The following is a 20,950-nucleotide window of genomic DNA, read 5'->3' as shown; positions in this document are numbered from 1 at the left end:
TATAATGACTAGGGACTATTGTCAGTAATACTGCACAATGCAATCATTGCCATACAAAACATATAATCGATTGCATTTATATAGTGTCTTTCAAGACACCCAAAGAGTTTACCAAGCCAGCCACAGATGAAGTAAGGTCTTTCACCGTTCTATTCAACACAGGCCGTTCACGCAGGCTGGATAACTGTGTGTGTGTCAGGGCATCCGAAGAGAAACAAGCAGCTGGTAACAACACATTGAAAACATCTTCAATGATTGTATGAACTCAAGGTCATACTAGAGTACAGTAATGAATGAATGAATGAATGGTCTTTATTGTCATTGCTATAGTAATATAGTAATAGGTACCAAACAACGAAATTTAGGAGGGGTGGCTCCCCTGGTGCTAGGAAAGAAAAACAAACTAAAAACAAAACAAAAACACAAGAAGGGAAGGAGCTGGTTTACATAAATAAAGGCTATGTACACTATCCACTATACTATACTGTACAGATAGACGACTAGGGTTGTCATATTGCACATAGTGTTATTGCACATTCCTTTGAAGTGCCGCAGTTTGCAGGCTAGAAATGTACATATTTGTGCCTCAGCACTACACCTGATTTTTTCAGTCCAGCAGCTGCCATCAATCCGTCCAGACTGTCCAGGGCCCAGAACCTAGGTCTTTGCTGTGTTCAGGGCCTGGATGGCCCTGGGGTAGAAGCTGAGCTTCAGTCTGTTTGTCCTTGCGGCCATGGTCCTGTACCGCCTTTTCGAGGGCAGCCGGGTAAAGTAACACAGGGAGTTTGAAAGAGAACAGTAGGGCATATCCATTAATCACATAGAGGGATGGGAAGAAAATGAAGTCTGGAATACATGTGAAAGAAAGATGGTCAGATATACGCTATAGAAATAATTGCCATTATTGATTTCTGCTTTGACAAACAGCAGGTACTGAAAGGAGTATCACTGTAAACTATGGTTCCTTCAACAGGGCTGGAACAGTAAATGGATGCTTCGCTGTTTAGTTCCGTAGATGCAACAACATCGGACAGCCGAGCGCATTAGAGGATGTGAGCTTCCCTCCATCCAGGATATATACAGCAATCGGTGTGTCAGCAAAGCCCGGAGGATCATCAACCACAGTCTGTTTGAACCCAGCCAACTCAACCACAGTCTTAAACCCAGCCACCCCAACCACAGTCTGTGTGAATCCAGCCATTTCAACCACAGCCTGTTTGAACCCAGCCACTTCAACCACAGTCTGTTTGAACCCAGCCACCCCAACCACAGTCTGTTTGAACCCAGCCACTTCAACCACAGTCTGTGTGAATCCAGCCATTTCAACCACATCCTGTTTGAACCCAGCCAACTCAACCACAGTCTGTTTAAACCCAGCCACCCCAACCACAGTCTGTGTGAATCCAGCCATTTCAACCACAGCCTGTTTGAACCCAGCCACTTCAACCACAGCCTGTTTGAACCCAGCCACTTCAACCACAGTATGTGTGAACCCAGCCACCTCAACCACATTCTGTTTGAACCCAGCCATTTCAACCACAGCCTGTTTGAACCCAGCTACCTCAACCACAGCCTGTTTGAACCCAGCCATTTCAACCACAGCCTGTTTGAACCCAGCCATCTCAACCACAGCCTGTTTGAACCCAGCCATTTCAACCACAGCCTGTTTGAACCCAGCCATTTCAACCACAGCCTGTTTGAACCCAGCCAACTCAACCACAGTCTGTTTAAACCCAGCCATTTCAACCACAGCCTGTTTGAACCCAGCCACTTCAACCACAGCCTGGTTGAACCCAGCCACCTCAACCACAGTCTGTTTGAACCCAGCCACCTCAACCACAGTCTGTTTGAACCCTGCCATTTCAACCACAGTCTGTTTGAACCCAGCCACCTTAACCACAGCCTGTTTGAACCCAGCCACCCCAACCACAGTCTGTTTGAACCCAGCCACCTCAACCACAGTCTGTTTGAACCCAGCCACCTCAACCACAGTCTGTTTGAACCCAGCCACCTCAACCACAGTCTGTTTGAACCCAGCCACCCCAACCACAGTCTGTTTGAACCCAGCCACCCCAACCACAGTCTGTTTGAACCCAGCTACCTCAACCACAGCCTGTTTGAACCCAGCCACCTCAACCACAGTCTGTTTGAACCCAGCCACCCCAACCACAGTCTGTTTGAACCCAGCCACTTCAACCACAGCCTGTTTGAACCCAGCCACCCCAACCACAGTCTGTTTGAACCCAGCTACCTCAACCACAGCCTGTTTGAACCCAGCCACTTCAACCACAGTCTGTTTGAACCCAGCCACCTCAACCACAGCCTGTTTGAACCCAGCCACTTCAACCACAGTATGTGTGAACCCAGCCATTTCAACCACAGTCTGTTTGAACCCAGCCACTTCAACCACAGCCTGTTTGAACCCAGCCACCTCAACCACAGTCTGTTTGAACCCAGCCATTTCAACCACAGCCTGTTTGAACCCAGCCACTTCAACCACATCCTGTTTGAACCCAGCCAACTCAACCACAGTCTGTTTAAACCCAGCCATTTCAACCACAGTCTGTTTGAACCCAACCATTTCAACCACAGTCTGTTTGAACCCAGCCACCCCAACCACATCCTGTTTGAACCCAGCCACCTCAACCACAGTCTGTTTGAACCCAGCCACCTCAATCACAGTCTGTTTGAACCCAGCCACCCCAACCACAGTCTGTTTGAACCCAGCCACCTCAACCACAGTCTGTTTGAACCCAGCCACCTCAACCACAGTCTGTTTGAACCCAGCCACCTCAACCACAGTCTGTTTGAACCCAGCCACCCCAACCACAGTCTGTTTGAACCCAGCCACCTCAACCACAGCCTGTTTGAACCCAGCCACTTCAACCACAGTCTGTTTGAACCCAGCCATTTCAACCACAGTCTGTTTGAACCCAGCCACCCCAACCACAGTCTGTTTGAACCCAGCCATTTCAACCACAGTCTGTTTGAACCCAGCCATTTCAACCACAGTCTGTTTGAACCCAGCCTCCTCAACCACAGTCTGTTTGAACCCAGCCACTTCAACCACAGTCTGTTTGAACCCAGCCATCTCAACCACAGTCTGCTTGAACCCAGCCTCCTCAACCACAGTCTGTTTGAACCCAGCCACTTCAACCACAGTCTGTTTGAACCCAGCTACCTCAACCACAGCCTGTTTGAACCCAGCCACCCCAACCACAGTCTGTTTGAACCCAGCCACTTCAACCACAGTCTGTTTGAACCCAGCCACCTCAACCACAGTCTGTTTGAACCCAGACATTTAAACCACAGTCTGTTTGAACCCAGCCACCCCAACCACAGTCTGTGTGAACCCAGCCAACTCAACCACAGTCTGTTTGAACCCAGCCACCTCAACCACAGTCTGTTTAAACCCAGACATTTAAACCACAGTCTGTTTGAACCCAGCCACCCCAACCACAGTCTGTGTGAACCCAGCCAACTCAACCACAGTCTGTTTGAACCCAGCCACTTCAACCACAGTCTGTTTGAACCCAGCCACCCCAACCACAGTCTGTGTGAACCCAGCCAACTCAACCACAGTCTGTTTGAACCCAGCCATTTAAACCACAGTCTGTTTGAACCCAGCCACCCCAACCACAGTCTGTGTGAACCCAGCCAACTCAACCACAGTCTGTTTGAACCCAGCCACTTCAACCACAACCTGTTTGAACCCAGCCAACTCAACCACAGTCTGTTTGAACCCAGCCACCTCAACCACAGTCTGTTTAAACCCAGCCATTTCAACCACAGTCTGTTTAAACCCAGCCATTTCAACCACAGTCTGTGTGAACCCAGCCACCTCAACCACAGCCTGTTGGAACTGATGCCGTCCAAAAGAGGAAGCCTCTTCCAGAGCCGTAGGATGAAAACAGAGACTAACCACCAGCTACTTCCCCCGTGTGATCAGGCTCATAAACAAGCTTACTGATAATGACTATTATCCCCAAGCACAACCCATTTATACAGACTACATACCCTGTAAGCATACAGTCACTTTACTCAAAACTACCTCATATACACACCGCCACTAGGTGCAATACTCATACATTTGACAGGCTTAATGTACCTGGTGGGTAAGTTCAAAGCTGTCTAGTAAATTCATAAGTTGGAGTCATTCTTTTTATTAATATTAATATTCAGGTCTCCATTAATGATTAATCTATCATATCTAGTAATACCAAGTGAGATCAGCAATGAGAATTCCTGTAGAAATAGTGATGAATATCTTGGTGGTCGATATAATGTAATGATGAGCACTGATAATTCTGCTTTGAGCTCGAGAGCAAAATATTTAAACGGTGTAAATTCACCCAAGTCAATGTCAAACTGGCTGAAAATGGAAAATGGCAATCCCAAAGCCAATTATCTGACATTAAAAAGAGCTCATTTCAACTGTAGGGATTCTGTAACAGGATTTAGGGTTTAACACACTAGAACAGCCATGGGTGGGGTAATTTGACCATGTGAGTAAAAGAAAAGGTATATCTTTGCACTCTATCAAATTTCAGGAACCTCCTTTCAATACTTTTCCTAGATATGTACATTTCCTAGTATCCCTACATTTCAAAATCAAATCAGGATAAGCTAGTATAAAGCTATTTCTGTGTAGGAGGCAGGCTAATATACAAGAGGCATCAACTAGTGGTCTTTGTTTGTAGCAGATTCCCATTCTAAAGACTATGGTCATTAGCGGTGCTAAGAGTAGGTAAATGGACTGCACTTATATAGCGCCTTTATCCAAAGCGCTTTACAACAGCCTCTCATTCACCCATTCACACACACATTCACACACCAATGGTGGCAAGCTACCATGCAAGGCGCCGGCCCGCTCACTGGGAGCAATTTAGGGTTCAGTGTCTTGCCCAAGGACAATTCGACATGTGGCCAGCCGGGGCTCGAACCGCTGATCTGCCAACCTTGCGATCACCTCCTGCGCCACAGCCGCCCCACAGCCGCCCCCCTAGGTGAAATAGGCACGGCTGTCCTAGTGTTAAACATTAGTGAGGTCCAGAGTAGGAATGCAAAATGTTTTTGTGCGCTCGCAAAGCGTGCCCTGCCATGTCTGTAATGAGCAGGGGAAATGTCTGTCTAGCTTACACACGGTGAACTCACACGGTAGCCTGCATTTCTGGACAAGCTAAATTCATTCCAAAATGTCACCTACAAACACAACCCAGGCTACACACTACACACAAACTCATTATCTATAATTAAATACATACAGAGGGACCTGTTGGCAAAAATACTTTTATTGAAGCTGCACAATTTGTCACAATTCACTCTTCTTCTGTGTGTTCCTCTCCACTTCTTCACTTCTTGGCTCACTGAAATTACATAAAATAAGAAAGACAGATACAGACACACATAAGTTATAATCAGTTAGTGTAAAATGTGGGAAATATTGGTATACTAATATTCACAACATGCATTACGCCTACCTTTTGGAAGGCTAGCTTGATCCTCCTGTGGCCCGAGTGTTGACATCAGTGTGCTCTCCAGTCATCCCTATCCCAGTGTGAGTGGGGCATAATTGATTGATTGACACCAGCTGTGTGACATGAATGATTGAGCCAGCTGATCCTATATATGTGACCATTCCCACAATAAAAGTTGCTTCCTTGATAACATGAACCCTGTCTGACAGCGTATGATTCCGCCGTTCACAGTGTGTAGTCCGATTGTTATGGCTTTAGCCAATACGCAATAACCAACATTTAACACCGAGGCATTTTTTACTGGTTTCTTCTGTTTTTTTGTGTTTTTGTTTTTTTGTGGTTTTTTTGTGTTAAAAAATAAATCTAGCATATTCTGCCATAATGTTTTTGGCATTCTTCTTCTCTCACTGTTCTGTCTGATTTGTTTTCCGTGGGAGAAGGGATCAGGGAGGTTGATTAGACCTGATTGATTACATCACATTATGTTGCTTGAATTTTTAATGAAGGGTTGGAATAATGCATGTAATTATTATGAAAATATAGCGAATGACCTTTGGTACTTTTCATGCTGCATAAATGAGGGCAGTCTGTCAGTTTCAGTTGGGTTCACTCACGTCATTCAGGTGCAAAGAGACAGTGGTGGGGGGGGGGGGTAGTTGTCTGTAGTTATCGCTGTGTAATAGTTCATCAATTTGATTGAGCTTCAGCGTGGCAGCTTTAACTAACTCCTTGATTGGTAAGTGTGGTGGAGGGGGGGGGGGGTCCCTGATTGGGACAGAGACAATTTACATTCTCATCCATGTTCTTTTCCCTCTAATATGTGTGGTAATGATGGTGACCTTTGTGACAATCACTCTGCTTTACTGCTTTAAGTTTGTGCAGTGTTGTGTGAAAAAGTTATCGAAGGGTTGTTTTAAGACTTTCTGGAGCACATTGTGTATTGGGGAGAGACATCCCGATCAGGGACCCAACGACAACGTCTAATTTACATCCTCATCCACGCTCTTTTCCCTCTACACCAACCAACTCACCTCCCTGAATATTAGGACCAAGCTCAGTCACTACTGTGGAAGAATTGTACATGCAGTGGTCATAAATCATAAATATCCATATCCCAACTGATCAAGTTCGGTAGTCTTGAGACCTGCAATGCGTTTTATGAGTTTCGTTGGCGTTCCTGCCTTGGGGTTTCTGACATCACCACATTCATACACAAACTGCCTTATGCAGTCGGAATCTCTGAGGGGGTTCATGGACAGAATCAATTTTCTTTCAGCATGCAACATTGTTCTCGTGACTTAATCAAAAATATTGAGCGATTCCCTCCTGAGCGGAGTGAGGAGAACAGGAGATTTCCTTTTCCTCTCTTCCTACTATGGTTATCTGGGGAAAATGTTTGCAAAGCTTCTGCTCGAGTTCTGTGAGAGCCATGTTAACATCTTCATGCATTTCTGATGCATCTCTTATTAAATATGCAGCCAATGGCATTCTGGGTACTTCCCATTCCCCTCCAGCGGGGTGAAGAGGATAACTAACTATAACAAGTACACAAGAGTAAAATTCTTTGGCTTTGGTTCATCAACATCGGCATTGCAGCATAACGATACAAAATCACAATAATGGGTTGACACTTGACAGGCCTGCACCTGAGTACTGAATACACCTCTCTGACACCTCAACATTACTGAGTCATTACTGACATTACTTATTATCCACACACACACACACACACGCGCAATTGCGCACACACACACACAAACACACACAAACACACACACACACACGCACACACACACACACACACACACACACGCACGCCTTTTTTAAGTGTGTGCATGTTTGAGAGAGGGAGAAGCTGAAGCCCAGCTGATTTCTGTATTTTTATAATGAAGGGGACTTGGTTGGAGTGCCCTCAGCTCTTAGGAACCGAGGGGTTTATTTTAGACGAGCCAAGTCCACTCTTAATGAGGTGCTAGTGAGGCCCGTATGAACGAGTGGATGATGGGCTCCTTATCTCCTTTCTACCAGTTGAACTTCACTCGGCAGAGTCGTGAGTGAGAATCTGAAGATCCTGATTCATTTATTTGACACACCTGTCAAAGTAGCAAGAAGTGATGAAGGCAAGAAGCAATAATTTGTCCTTGAGGAGAGAGGGGGGAGAGAGCAGAGGGGAGAGGAGAGGGGGAGGGGGAGAAGAAAGGAGAGGGAGAAGAGGAGAGAGGGGTCTCAGGCATGTGCATGGATAGCCTGATAACACCTGCAGAGGTCCACGATGCCATTATTGGTCCTGGTTTAGATGGAATTGAAAGCAAATTTCTTAATTCATCATCCCACATTCTAATGTACCCTTCATCACCCTTTATGTGATTTGTCTTTATCTACGTATGAAATACCTGATATGTGGAAATACTCACGTATCACTCCTTTGCACAAAGGAGGTGATGTACTTGAACTTAACAATTATAGACCAATTTCAATTATCTGTTCTATTGCTAATATATTCGAAAAATGTATATAAAACCAACTGTCTGATTTTCTTAACAAGAATATGTTATCACCTTTTCAATCTGGCTTTCGATCAAATCACTCCACTTCTACTGCTTTATTAAAGCTTACAAATGATATTTTTACTGCATCTAATCATAATAAACTAACAGGTGCAATTTTCATTGATTTGACCAAGGCTTTTGATTTAGTCGACCACTACCTTCTTTTAGATAAACTTCATTCTGTTGGTCTGTCACGCAACGCTCTACTGTGGTTCAATTATTATCTTCACAATAGAAAACAATGTGTTGTCATACAAGGTAGCCAATCTGAGATGTTAAGCATTATTTAAGTGTTTTAAAGCATTATTTAAGTGTTTTAAATAATGCTTTCAAGTGCCATCCTCTGGACATTACTTAGTGTCATAACGTGTAAATGATGCTTTTTGTAAATTCCTAATAAAAATCTAATCAAATCAATCAAATCAAATCAATACAACAACGAGGTGTGCCTCAAGGCTCAACTCTTGGTCCGCTTCTTTTCTCAATTTTTATCAATGACTCTCTCGCATGTTGTGTTCATCTTTATGCAGACGACACAGTATTAGACCAATCTAAAACTAATTTATTACAGATTCAATCAGCTTTGCAATTTGATTTCAATAATCTCCAAAACTGTCTGGCAGTTAACAAATGATCACTGAACAAAACCAAATCTCACACTATGGTTTTTGGTACTCGCAAAGGCATTAAATCAAAATCTGCTGCTTCTGCATGTGTTATTACCAGTGGCGGGCGGTGCATTTCACACCTAGGCCTTCAGTGATGTCCGACACATTCCTACCTGAATTATTCTACCTCTTAATACCATCGTTATGACGCCATCGCCATGGCTCTAGAAACTAGACAGAAACACAGTATAACCGGGCGTTGCATCACCTTAACATAGTCAGACAAGTACAACAGAGTTATATTAATATTTCCGAAGCATTTTTAATCAATAAATCCGCATTTACAATGAAGAGTGTTAAACTAACATCTTGTAAGATCGCTACATTACCCACGTCTGTCGTCTCGTCCACCATAATAGCGACAAAGGGTGCCTTTTTAATCTCCATTTTGATCTCTTCTCCGATCACTTCAGCAATAGCAAAAATCAGGTAGTTTTGTATTTTGCCTGACGTCCCAGTAAACACTTTGTTTGTGGACAGGTGGTAATGTAAATCTGGGTTGTTTTCAGCCAGAAAAGAAAGAAGCTCAAAGTAGTTTCCTGTTTGTGGACTAGGTGCTTTCATCGTGTCCCCTAAATGAAAGTTATTGTTTACCCAAAAACAGGACACAATCGATCAGAATTATCGATCAGTCAACGAAAGCTTTCGTTGTAGAGCTCCGTTTCCCTGGCACTTTCAAAAGTTTCACATCTACCGGCATAGCTACGCATCTCAATAGTGAATATCAATAGTGCGTATCAATAGTGCGTATCAATAGTGCGTATCCAATCAAAAGACGTGCTGGGTGCTGACATCATTGAGCCTTCCAGCAGGCGCCGTTGTTGCTTTTGCTCGCATCTACGTAGGTTTACTAGGAACGCCACAGGTTTTCTCGTTCCAACGTTAAGTTACAGGTCGAATTCGCGGCACCGCTTATTGTGAAGGCAGGCAGATTTTGGAGCCCCCTAGCAACACATTTTGATTGGATAAAAGCTCTAACATAAAGGCCAGCCCTCCAAATCTCAATCGGAGACTGGAAGCAGCGCAACCAAGAGGAAAGCTATGAAATGAAGAGAATAGACTATGGGGAATCATTAATACATATTTGTGGAAAAAATATATTAAAATATAATGTATATTCTGATGATGTTTAGGCCAGCAGAGAAGGCCTTGCTGGCCCTGACGGCACACCACTGGTTATTACCTGTCTTGATGGTACGCCTGCAGAAAGTTGAACACACCAAACACCTGGGAATATGGCTTGACTCTGAACTCTCATTTAAATATCATATCACTGTTAAGAAAATGAACCGTTGCTGTTGGAATTGTTTATCGATCCAGAAACTGCTTTTCATTTACTGTTAGAAAGAAACTTGCGTCTCAACTCATCTTACCAATATTAGACTATGCTCATGTTGTATATATGGTTGCCTCCTAGACTAATCTTCATCCTTTGAATGTAGCTTATAATAGACTTTGCAGATTTGTTCTTGGTTGTCCTTTCTTAACTCATCATTGTACAATGTATGAAAGTCTCAACTGGCCCTCTCCCACCATAAGAAGACAGAGTCATTGGCTGCAGTTCATTTTCAAATGTATACATCACAAGTACCCTCTTTATTTAAAGCATGTGATGGTTCCCTTCTCTTCTCCTTATCAATTGAGACATTCTGTTTATCTCTTTTTTTGTTTGTTCCTGCTATTTCTAAATCTATGGCTAAGAACGCCTTTATGTTTAAAACTCCATCTGCTTGGAATAATCTGCCTGCAAATATCCAATCTTTATCATCTTTCCACCTGTTTAAAAAAGCATTGTTGTTGCATAGGACCCCCTCGAAAACGAGATAACGTATCTCAAGGGGTTATTCCTAATAAAGCAATTTCTTATAGCCAGAGATAGAGAATATGTGGAAATATACCATTGGCTTACAGTAACAAAACAAACATTATAAAAACAACTTATCATATATCTATTCAACTCCATTCAACTAAGTTTGCTGTGGCAGTGCTGAAGTCTAGCTAAAATCATTTCTTTTTTAAAAAGGTTATTTTCTTCAAAGTGGGGCAGTCCCACTCATATTTATATTCATACTCATATTATCATGTCAGCAGGGCATGGGCTGGATTCAAACTGATGCTGACATGGGCATATTATGTGTGCACTTTAGACCACCATGCTAAACCATTGGACCACCCGAGGCCACACTAACATCTTTCTAAACAAGAGTCATCATCCATTATTAGAAGAGGGATAACTGAGGAAAATGTACCATCTATGCACTTTAACACGAAAAGTAATTGTAGGCTAAACATTTGCTAATCTGACTTGATCTTTGTGGCTTCTCTGAAAAAGTGCAGTGAAACGTCAACAGCAAGCTATTGTTATTGTATTAATTGTGTTTATGTGCCTCAAGATGGTGTGAGCTAAAGCCATGTCATTTGTCAGGAGAGCTAACACAAGGTGTCAGGCAAAATGACTGATCATGCAAATGTCGTTCACTGAACCACGTCTGTTATACTATCATGGACGGGGCCTGTCGGCCGTGGCATAACTTATGGGCAGGGTCATGTGAAAATAATTAGGACACCCCATGAAATATTTGGTTATTTTTTAAAGAAATATGGACATATCAATATTTGATCTTCTTTCAAACAATATCTATAGATAAAGGTGATGTAATTGAACCAAAAATAATGAAAATGTAACTTGTAAAAAAAGGAAAGGAAAAAGTTAGTACACCCTATGACCTAATAGCTGGTATTGCCCCCTTTGGCTGAAATAACCTCAATTAAACATTTCCTATAATAGTTATATTACCTCCACCTCTCAATATTGTTAAAATTAAGATCTGTATGAAATGTCTATGTTTAAATATGTTGAAAAAGACAACGGTTTTCATGGGGTGTCTTTTTCACATGACGGTTCACTGATTGGGTGGGCCACAGACCCTGCCAGCCCAGCAGCCAATCACCAGTTAGTAGAGTGCTTTATCTTAATTAGTCATACTATATATGAACTCTTGCTACCGCTGAATATTTCATTTGGAAGGGAAGGTCACAGAACTCCACACAGGCTGCTGTTCTGGAATGTGTTACTCCCTCTATGACCCAGGGATACGACTCAAACTCACTCTTCTTTTGGAGGAATAGTTATTCGGTTGTTAAGTCTGACGTCAAACGTGACGTTTAGCAATTTACGGGTCCAAACCAGAAATTCCCTGCACCATAGTACCAGTGTACTACAGCGGTAGAATGACAGTTCAATCGTTTTTTAGACTCGGATCTATTCATACAAGGGACATGGCACTTTCCCGTTTTCCCATATTTGACGGGGTCTTTGAGCCTCGGAAAAGCGCTATATAAATATGAATGAATTGAATTATTATTATTACTGAGGCAGACAGCACCTCAGCCAACTTTAGACCCGGAAACACGTCACGACTTAACAACCGAATAACTCTACTGTGTTTAAATCGTTTGAGGTCTGAGATTGGGTGACATATGGAATGTGTGAAGAAATAAACGGGAAAGGTTGTGAGTCTATGAATCATGAGGTGACACGGTGTGTAAAGACTGCTGTCCAGGAGAGGACGGGTATGGCTAGAAATGTATCATACTCCGCCTAGCATAACCTCAAATAAATGGATTATTATGATGATACCATAATATGGTATGTGTTTCTGAGAAACAAAGTGGTTTTGTGTCGAAATTGGAAGCACATTATTCTTTGCGAGTGGATCCTATTAGGAATTGAAATGTGCAAGGAGACAGAAACACACTAATGGAAACAGCCAAGTGGAACACATGAGACTGTGTGAATAACACCCTCCACGGGTGACAGGGCTGCTGACTGCTTAATACACTCAGCTTCACATGCGCTGTAGAACAGAATAAGACCAGAGGCCAAATGTGACACGTTCTAATGCTTTGAAATGGTCCTCATCTGATGTATTGATCTGACTTTGCTTTCGAAAAATGTGAATACATTTCCGGGTTGTTGAAAATCAATGACATATCGTTAGTTAGAACTAACACAGCTTGTTTTGTGAGCCTGCTAACAATGTAAAGTAGTGTTATAGTTAACTAGGTAGCAGGGCGGGATTGCTCACCGAATCCATTGCGTTGTTGCAGTATTTTGGCTTGACTAGCGAGTTTGTGTTGTGATTCTCTCAACAACGTTAGAAACAACGTTTTGGTCCGATATGCGGACCGAAAGACTAGAACGTGTCACAAATGATCCATGTCTTAATACCACGGTCACACAGAAACCCTATAGAGCACACATGCACACGAACATGCGCACGCATACAAAAGAGCATAATGAATGAATGAATGAATGAATGGTCTTTATTGTCATTGATATAGTACAGGTACCATACAACGAAATTTGGGAGGGGGGGCTCCCCTGGTGCTAGGAAAAAAAACTAAAAACAAGAAGGGAAAAGAGCTGGTTTACATAAATAACGGCTATGTACACTATCCACTATACTGTACAAATAAACACTGTGCTGTACTCTATGCTATGCTATACCTATTCTAACATTTCCTAACTCTGAACCTTATGTACCCGAGGGTTGTCATATTGCACATAGTGTTATTGCACATTCATTTAAAGTGTCGCAGTTTGCAGGTTTGAAATGTTCACAGTTGTGTTTCAGTATTGCACTTGATTACAATCTAATGCACTCTGCATGTCCCTGAGAGCCATACAGAACTATAACCTGCACAAGGTCAAAGGGCATGCATTGATTTTAATGACAGAATAGCAGCACTATCTGGTTTAGCTACTCCTTTGAAAGGGCTCGCAGGTCCAGGACTAGGCTATATCTGTGTCTGAGATCACAGATCCCTGTGTGGTTTTGACTGCCTTCTGCTGAGGGAAGTGTCCTCCTGGAATAATAAATATGTTTTTTACTCTGATCTTTTCTATGATAACGGTAGTTTCTACTTCTTTCACCAACATGTTGTAGAGGACGTCCTGTTCTTGGTTCTCTCCTCTGATGGTGTTGACCTACCGTTATTCTCCTTGAGTCCAGAGATGTCTCACTGCTGAAAGCTAGTCACGTCCCCCTGTGTGTGTGTGTGTGTGTGTGTGTGTGTGTGTGTGTGATCAGAGCTGGGTTAAACACTACACCTACCTATTGTACTGTATGTCCTTGAGTACGATGACTATAGTGTCACCACTCTTTTGCACGTCCCAGTTCTGTGTCAGTAATCTAATGTCAGAGTGACTGACAGGCGGAGTGGAAGCTATCCTTATGATTTTATATTTAAACACAAATCACAGGTTTGTGATTGGGTTGGGTGTCATCTCCCAGATCCCAGCAGAGCCACTCTACAGAGCTGGATTGTCAACTAAACTTGATATAGTGTATAGTATAATACACTCTATATCTCTGCCTATATCTGTGAGGCATGGAGGGAGGGAGGGAGGGAGGGAGGGAGGGGGGGTGGGTTGTGTGATATGGACATGGAAAAGATCTGAAGAACCCCGCTGTCCCCAATTAGGGTTAGGGTTAGGGTTATAATACACTCTATCTCTGCCTATATCTGTGAGGCATGGAGGGAGGGAGGGAGGGAGGGAGGGAGGGAGGGGTGGGTTGTGTGGTATGGGCATGGAAAAGATCTGAAGAACCCCGCTGTCCCCAATTACCCAAGGCCAGGAGAAAAGGCGAGACTTCAGAATGTAATTATTTATTGATTCAGGCATTTACTAAACATTAATGAAAGAATGAAGCATCAAATCACATCAGCGTAAACATTGCTGCAACAAATAAACGTTTTCTTTGCTGAAGCAAATGTCTCTAATACAGAGAGCATGGCTAATATGGCAGGTTCCATACATAGATTTGTTTCGTTTTGAGGCTCCCAGAGATGTGTCTTTATGCCCCGGGTGTGTGTGTGTGTGTGTGTGTGTGTGTGTGTGTGTGTGTGTGTGTGTGTGTGTGTATGTGTGTGAGTGTGTGTGTGAGTGTGTGTGTGTGTGTGTGTGTGTGTGTGTGTGTGTGTATGTGTGTGAGTGTGTGTGTGAGTGTGTGTGTGTGTGTGTGTGTGTGTGTGTGTGTGTGTGAGTGTGTGTGTGTGTGTGTGTGTGTGTGTGTGAGTGTGTGTGTGTGTGTGTGTGTGTGTGTGGGTGTGGGTGTGGGTGTGTGTGTGTGTGTGTGTGTGTGTGTGCGTGTGTGTGTGTGTGTGTGTGTGTGTGTGGGGGGGGGGGGGTGATATCTAGGGATAATTTGAGCGTGTGTGCGTGAGTGTGTATTGTACACTGCTGCACGGTATTTATACTGTGCTTATCAGTGTGGGAGTGACATGAGTGATGGAAAGTCATTGATACTTTATATGACGGTGTGTCACTAAGCTGATTCATCACAGTAATCACTAGCAGTTAACTTCTCCACCCACATGCAACCTCGGGACATGGCGACAGGGGCTGGGATACGTGTTCAAGGGCAGCAGACTTGAAAAGGCAACAAATCCATTGAGAAAGAGAAGATACGTTTCCCCTGCTGGGGAGAAACAGCTAGGGTAAATCAGCCAGGGTAAACCAGCTAGGGTAAACCAGCCAGGACGAAATGCAGATTAGCATCCAACCAGAAGTGCAAATAGTGATATAAGGGCATGATCTAAATAGAACAAGAGGTAGTGATAGGTAACTATGTAATAAACTGTATGTGCAGAGGTAGTATTGTAAACATCAGTATAGTTTAGAGGTACACCATAAAGGTGTACCAGTTATGTCTCCTTATACATACTGGAGCTGAGTTCTGCTACTTTCTTCAGAAGCACTTGCTTATGTTTTCAACAGCTCGTTTATCAGCAAGACTGTTGCGGTGTATATGTTACGGTACATGTGGAAATACGGTACATGTGGGAAAACTAGGGTTAGGGTTAGGTACTACGCCAACTTGGTACATGCTGGCATGTCTAACCCTAACCCTAACCCTAACCCTAACCCTAACCCTAACCCTAACCATAGCACCCTAGCACCTAACCCTAACCCTAGTTTTCCCACATGTACCGTATTCCCACATGTACCATATATAAATATTTTTCCACAACTGCTTTTGAACGGGGCTACTCAGTCCTATTGATCCAGGCATCCGACAAATGCACTCCCAACGTTCTCTCAGAAAGTAAGCAGCAGGCATCCAAGGCACAATATTCTACTGCGGCCCATAGTGTCTTGGTAGTAAAGTGCAGGCAATTCACACAAGATTAATGGTGCGCGAAGTTCTTTTGGAAAACGACTATATTTATCTCGTTAATGTAAATAATACTCATTACATTGACATTTTTATTATCAGCGACCCCCACAGATGTATGATTTTACTGCTTTCATAGGAGCTCAGACCTTCCTTATGGGAGCACAGCTCCCACATAACTCGAACACTGGTTATACTGCAGCGATATAAGTGCAGATGTGAGAGACGCTGCTAGAGTTTTTATGCAGGAGGAATACAAAGCAGTGATTGCTGAGAGATTCCTGGGTAATTTACACCCACAGCAAGGACCCTATATGAACAACAAGAAGCATTCTTCCAGACACAACCTCAATTCACTGTGGACTACCTAACATTCTATCACGGACATAGTAGTACAAAACACCCCCACAAACATTTGCATATTTCATTATATGAATGCTTTAGATATGTTTATTATTATATGATATTATCTATGTTAGCAGTTAGGCTACTCCTACAAAATAGAGTATGGTTTTCCACCTTGGGGTCATTACTGGGAAGAACACACATGTATCCGCTCAGTATTCAACTCAAGAATCAGAATCAGAATCAGAATTATTTTTATTGTATGTAAGTATATTTGCACATACAGGAAATTGACTTGGTGTGGTTGGTGCATAAGACATAAAGACACAGACAGCAATATACTAAAAAAACAACAACAATGTAATAAACTAAACTATATAAGCATATGGAGTTGAGTCTCTGACGTCAAGCATCTCGTCCCTTGTGAAAGCAATCCGAGTGGAATCGCAATAAACAGAGTTAAAAGACAAAAACAGACAAACAAGCACGCGCCAACACACCGAGGCGACTATAGGTGACGCGATCTTGGGTGAAATCTTCGACGAGAGAGACAAGCTCTATCATTGCTTCGAACATGTTAGCGTATGCTTGGGGCTCTTAGGTGCTGAGGGAAAGGAATTTATTGTGTCACTAAAAATAGTAATGTATTTACTGCCTGCTATAAAACAACTTAGTGTATGTGCCTCCAGACGCCGAACTGTGAATTCACAACAAGCTAACACTGTCATTCATCAAGCTACATTCAGGAGCAATTTATCCTGGAGCGCAGCGATACATACTGGTTGTAATACATAGACTCACTCCACTGAGGGTTTTTTAGTTGCCTCCCTGGAGTACCAGTAGACTGCCTCTATAGATTATCTATAAAGACTGTATGTAAAACATCAACACCACCATTGTTTCGAGTTCCAATTAGACTAGAAGCAGGTTGCTGACCTTCTTTGTCATGGCTTAGGTAACGGGGTGGAATGAATCGATTGAACTATTGCTGTGAAAAGGTTCTAATGGCACTAATACCTTTAGGAACTATTGAACTCAACAGGCTATGTAGTTTTTGAAGTTATTGGAAGACTTCAGAGCATTGTCTGTGTGAGCTATTGTATCAGATATTGTTCAGGCGATGCATTGATGATGACCTGGCCTTATGTCTTCATTATAATGAATCTGTCCGATCACATCAGACAGCAGAATTACAACTTCCAAAACAGATAGATTTGTGGATTTGTTACATTTGGCTCTCTTTTGATGTTTTAGTACTGTATACTCTAGATATACATTACTCTGCCAACACACAAGTGTCAAAGCTAATGATAATAAGTCTCATGAAGCTAGAAGCTAAGCCATCATATTATAATTCAATATCTATGATGTTGGCTAGTAACCACAGATCAACTACTGGAACATTAGTCTGCATGGGTTGGCTCCCCTATTGGAGGGTTATGTTTTATCACGTTTATCAGCCAGTGTTGGCTGATGTAACTCCAAGAAAACCCTATAATTCCCTACATGCTCTTCCCCTCCTCCTTTGAGCCGAGCGAGGCCAGACAGAGAAGGTCAGGCCCTCTGCTGCCTCCTGGGATCTGAAAGAGGGTCTGGCTGAGGGACTGGCTACAATGGCTCCATATCATGACGTTAGAATTATAAGGTTCTATCTCCATTTTTGTAATTTCTTTTTTTGTGTTTTTACATACCGTAATCTGATCCATTAGGTGTTTATTAATGCCTGTGTGGTGTTATTTTTAAAATGTTGACATTTCTGAGTTAGTAATTTCATAAAATACAAAGGTTCCATCTCTCGAAACATAATGGGATGTAAAAAACTTTGACGCTCAATATCTCTGAACTGCCCTAAACGGAGATAGAACCTTATAATTCTAAACGGAGATAGAACCTTATCATTCTAAACGGAGATAGAACCTTATCATTCTAAGCGGAGATAGAACCTTGTCATTCTAAACGGAGATAGAACCTAATCATTCTAAACGGAGATAGAACCTTATCATTCTAAGCGGAGATAGAACCTTGTCATTCTAAACGGAGATAGAACCTTATCATTCTAAACGGAGATAGAACCTTATCATTCTAAACGGAGATAGAACCTTATCATTCTAAACGGAGATAGAACCTTCTCATTCTAAACTCACGATCTGTGCTGCACAGTGTTTATTAACAGGCTCTCCAGGTGATCAGGTGATCAGCTAAACACAGCCCATGATAGAATCTATCTCTGGCCAAAATGAGCATCTACACTACAGAATCTCTGCCAGATAAACCTGAAGGATTTGAACGCTCCTGTAATATATGAATAATGCAAATGAAAGGGAGGTGTTTCAGGCATTACCTTACCTTGCTGCTAACACTGATTTGCATTTCCTAGGCTTTATGAATGAATGAATGAATGAATGAATGGTCTTTATTGTCATTGATATAGTACAGGTACCAAACAACGACATTTGGGAGGGGGGGCTCCCCTGGTGCTAGGAAAAAAACTAAAAACAAGAAGGGAAAAGAGCTGGTTTACATAAATAAAGGCTATGTACACTATCCACTATACTATACTATACAAATAAAACACTGTGCTGTACTCTATGCTATGCTATACCTATTCTAACATTTCCTATCTCTGAACCTTATGTACCCGAGGGTTGTCATATTGCACATAGTGTTATTGCACATTCATTTAAAGTGTCGCAGTTTGCAGGTTTGAAATGTTCACAGTTGTGTTTCAGTATTGCACTTGATTACAATCTAGTAGCTGCCATCAAATTGTCTAGATTGACCAGGGCCTAGAACCTAGGTCTTTGCTGTGTTCAGGGCCTGAATGGCCCTGGGGTAGAAGCTGAGCTTCAGTCTATTTGTCCTTGCGAACATGGTCCTGAACCGCCTGTCCGAGGGCAGCCGAACAAAGTGTTCGTTCCCAGGGTGGGATGGGTCTCTGGAGATCTTGGAGGCCTTCCTGAGGCAGCGTGTGTTGTACAGCTCTTCCAGAGAGGGGATGGGGCTCAGATAACTAACACGGTCTTGTCACATTCAGACAACCTAGGTCACAGGTTACACTGTTGATTTCCCATGTTACAGTAGTGGAGTCTGTTCTTAATTAGCGTTGTGCATTATCATGCTTAATGGGGTTTCAACAGTTATGGAAATACGTTTGGAGTATTGGCACATACAGTGCCTATAGAAAGTCATCATACCCTTTCACTTTTTCCATATTTTGTTGTGTTATAGATGATTTAAAATTGATGAACTAAAAAATGATTGTCATTAATCCACACACAATACCCCATAATGACAGTGAAAACAAGTTTTTTTTTAGAAATGTCAGCAAATGTATTAAAATTGAAACACAGAAATACCTCATGTGCAGACCTATTCATATCCTTTGCTACGACACTCTTAAAATGAAGGGGTATGAAGACGTTCTATAGGCACTGTAACTAGCCCACCGACTCAGGTCATACACCTCTCCAGACAGAGACCTGCCGGGGGTGAAGTGAACCAGTGCAACATTATAATAATAATAATAATAATAATAATAATAATAATAATAATAATAATAATAATAATAATAATAATAATATTATACAATTAAAATGCAAACGTTGCAGCTCAAAGTGCTTTAATCATTATATAATCTTAATTTAATTATTTTGTAACTTAAATGCAATATTAAAAGGATGGGTTTTTATAATCTTAATTTAATTATTTAGTCATTTAAAGGCACTATTAAAAAGATTTGTTTTTAGTCTTGACTTGAACATATTTATTGAGGTTGCATCCCTAATGTAAACTGGCAGTGCATTCCACAATTATGTTTCTCCTTATTCTCCCCAAACCTTACATAGTGATGAGAGGGGACCCAGAGTTTTAGAATAAATGGGATTTTGATCTTCAGAAGTGTGAAGTGTATCTCAAATGCCGAAACATGAGTTGTCAGTTCTAATCATTCGCTCTAATTAAATGCCAGTCTGATGAATTATAGAAGATTTAAAGGAAAGAGACCAGCTCAGTGGCCTTGCGGTTAGAGAGTCTGCCCTGACATTGGGAGGTTGTGAGGTCGATCCCTGGCTGAGACATGCCAAAGACTATAAAAACGGTACCCGATGCCTTCCTGCTTGGCACTCAGCATTAAGGGTTGGATTGGGGGTAAGACCCTGCGACATACCAGGGGGTGTACTTGTACATCAAGCCGCCTCATGCTATGGAAACAAGAGGGCTTGAGAACCACATTCAGCAGCTAATAGAGGCTAATACAGCAGCTAATAGCCTACAGGCTTCATGATGCTAATACATGATGCTAATACATGATGCTAATACATGATGCTAATACATGATGCTAATAGAGTCTTCGTGATGCTAATACAGGACTTTCTTTACCCCTAATGTTAAGCCAACACACTGCTCCCATCATTGCTTAACAGAAGGACTACAGCAGGTGCATACCGTATTTTTACCATTGTATATCTTTGCTCTTATTCTTCCCATTGCAGATTTATGTTCCATTACATTTTACATTATGTTGTTCTTTTAGCTAGAGTAACATTAGCATTACTGTCTGTAGTTCATTTGCATTTCATTTTGCAGTGTGTTAAATATTCTATTAGTAGTCAATCACTGTATCAAGTGCAGGATGAACAGGTTGAGCACAGTAACAGTTGGTGTAACCCCAGCCGGTTATATTGTGTGTCAGCCTCACTGAGGATCCTCAGGTGTGTCTAAACATGCGTCCC

General features: G+C 42.3%; 1 protein-coding gene across 1 annotated transcript in view; it reads left to right on the top strand.

Annotated features, from left to right (window-relative positions):
• Positions 1-1,483: 1,483 nt before the first annotated feature.
• Positions 1,484-20,950, top strand: part of LOC308173889 (retinol dehydrogenase 11-like) — a gene marked incomplete at both ends in the record, with an annotated part of 30,612 nt that continues 11,145 nt past the window's right edge. The window contains one exon of the mRNA XM_080548942.1: positions 1,484-1,811. Within this exon, the coding sequence (XP_080405068.1) occupies positions 1,484-1,811 (328 nt within the window). The remainder of the gene's footprint in view (positions 1,812-20,950) is intronic.

The sequence above is a fragment of the Nansenia antarctica genome (assembly GCF_963989245.1).
Source record: "Nansenia antarctica genome assembly, chromosome: 19".
Taxonomy (NCBI): domain Eukaryota; kingdom Metazoa; phylum Chordata; class Actinopteri; order Argentiniformes; family Microstomatidae; genus Nansenia; species Nansenia antarctica.
The sequence above is the reverse complement of the archived record's forward strand: the minus strand, read 5'-3'. Positions and strand labels throughout refer to the sequence as shown.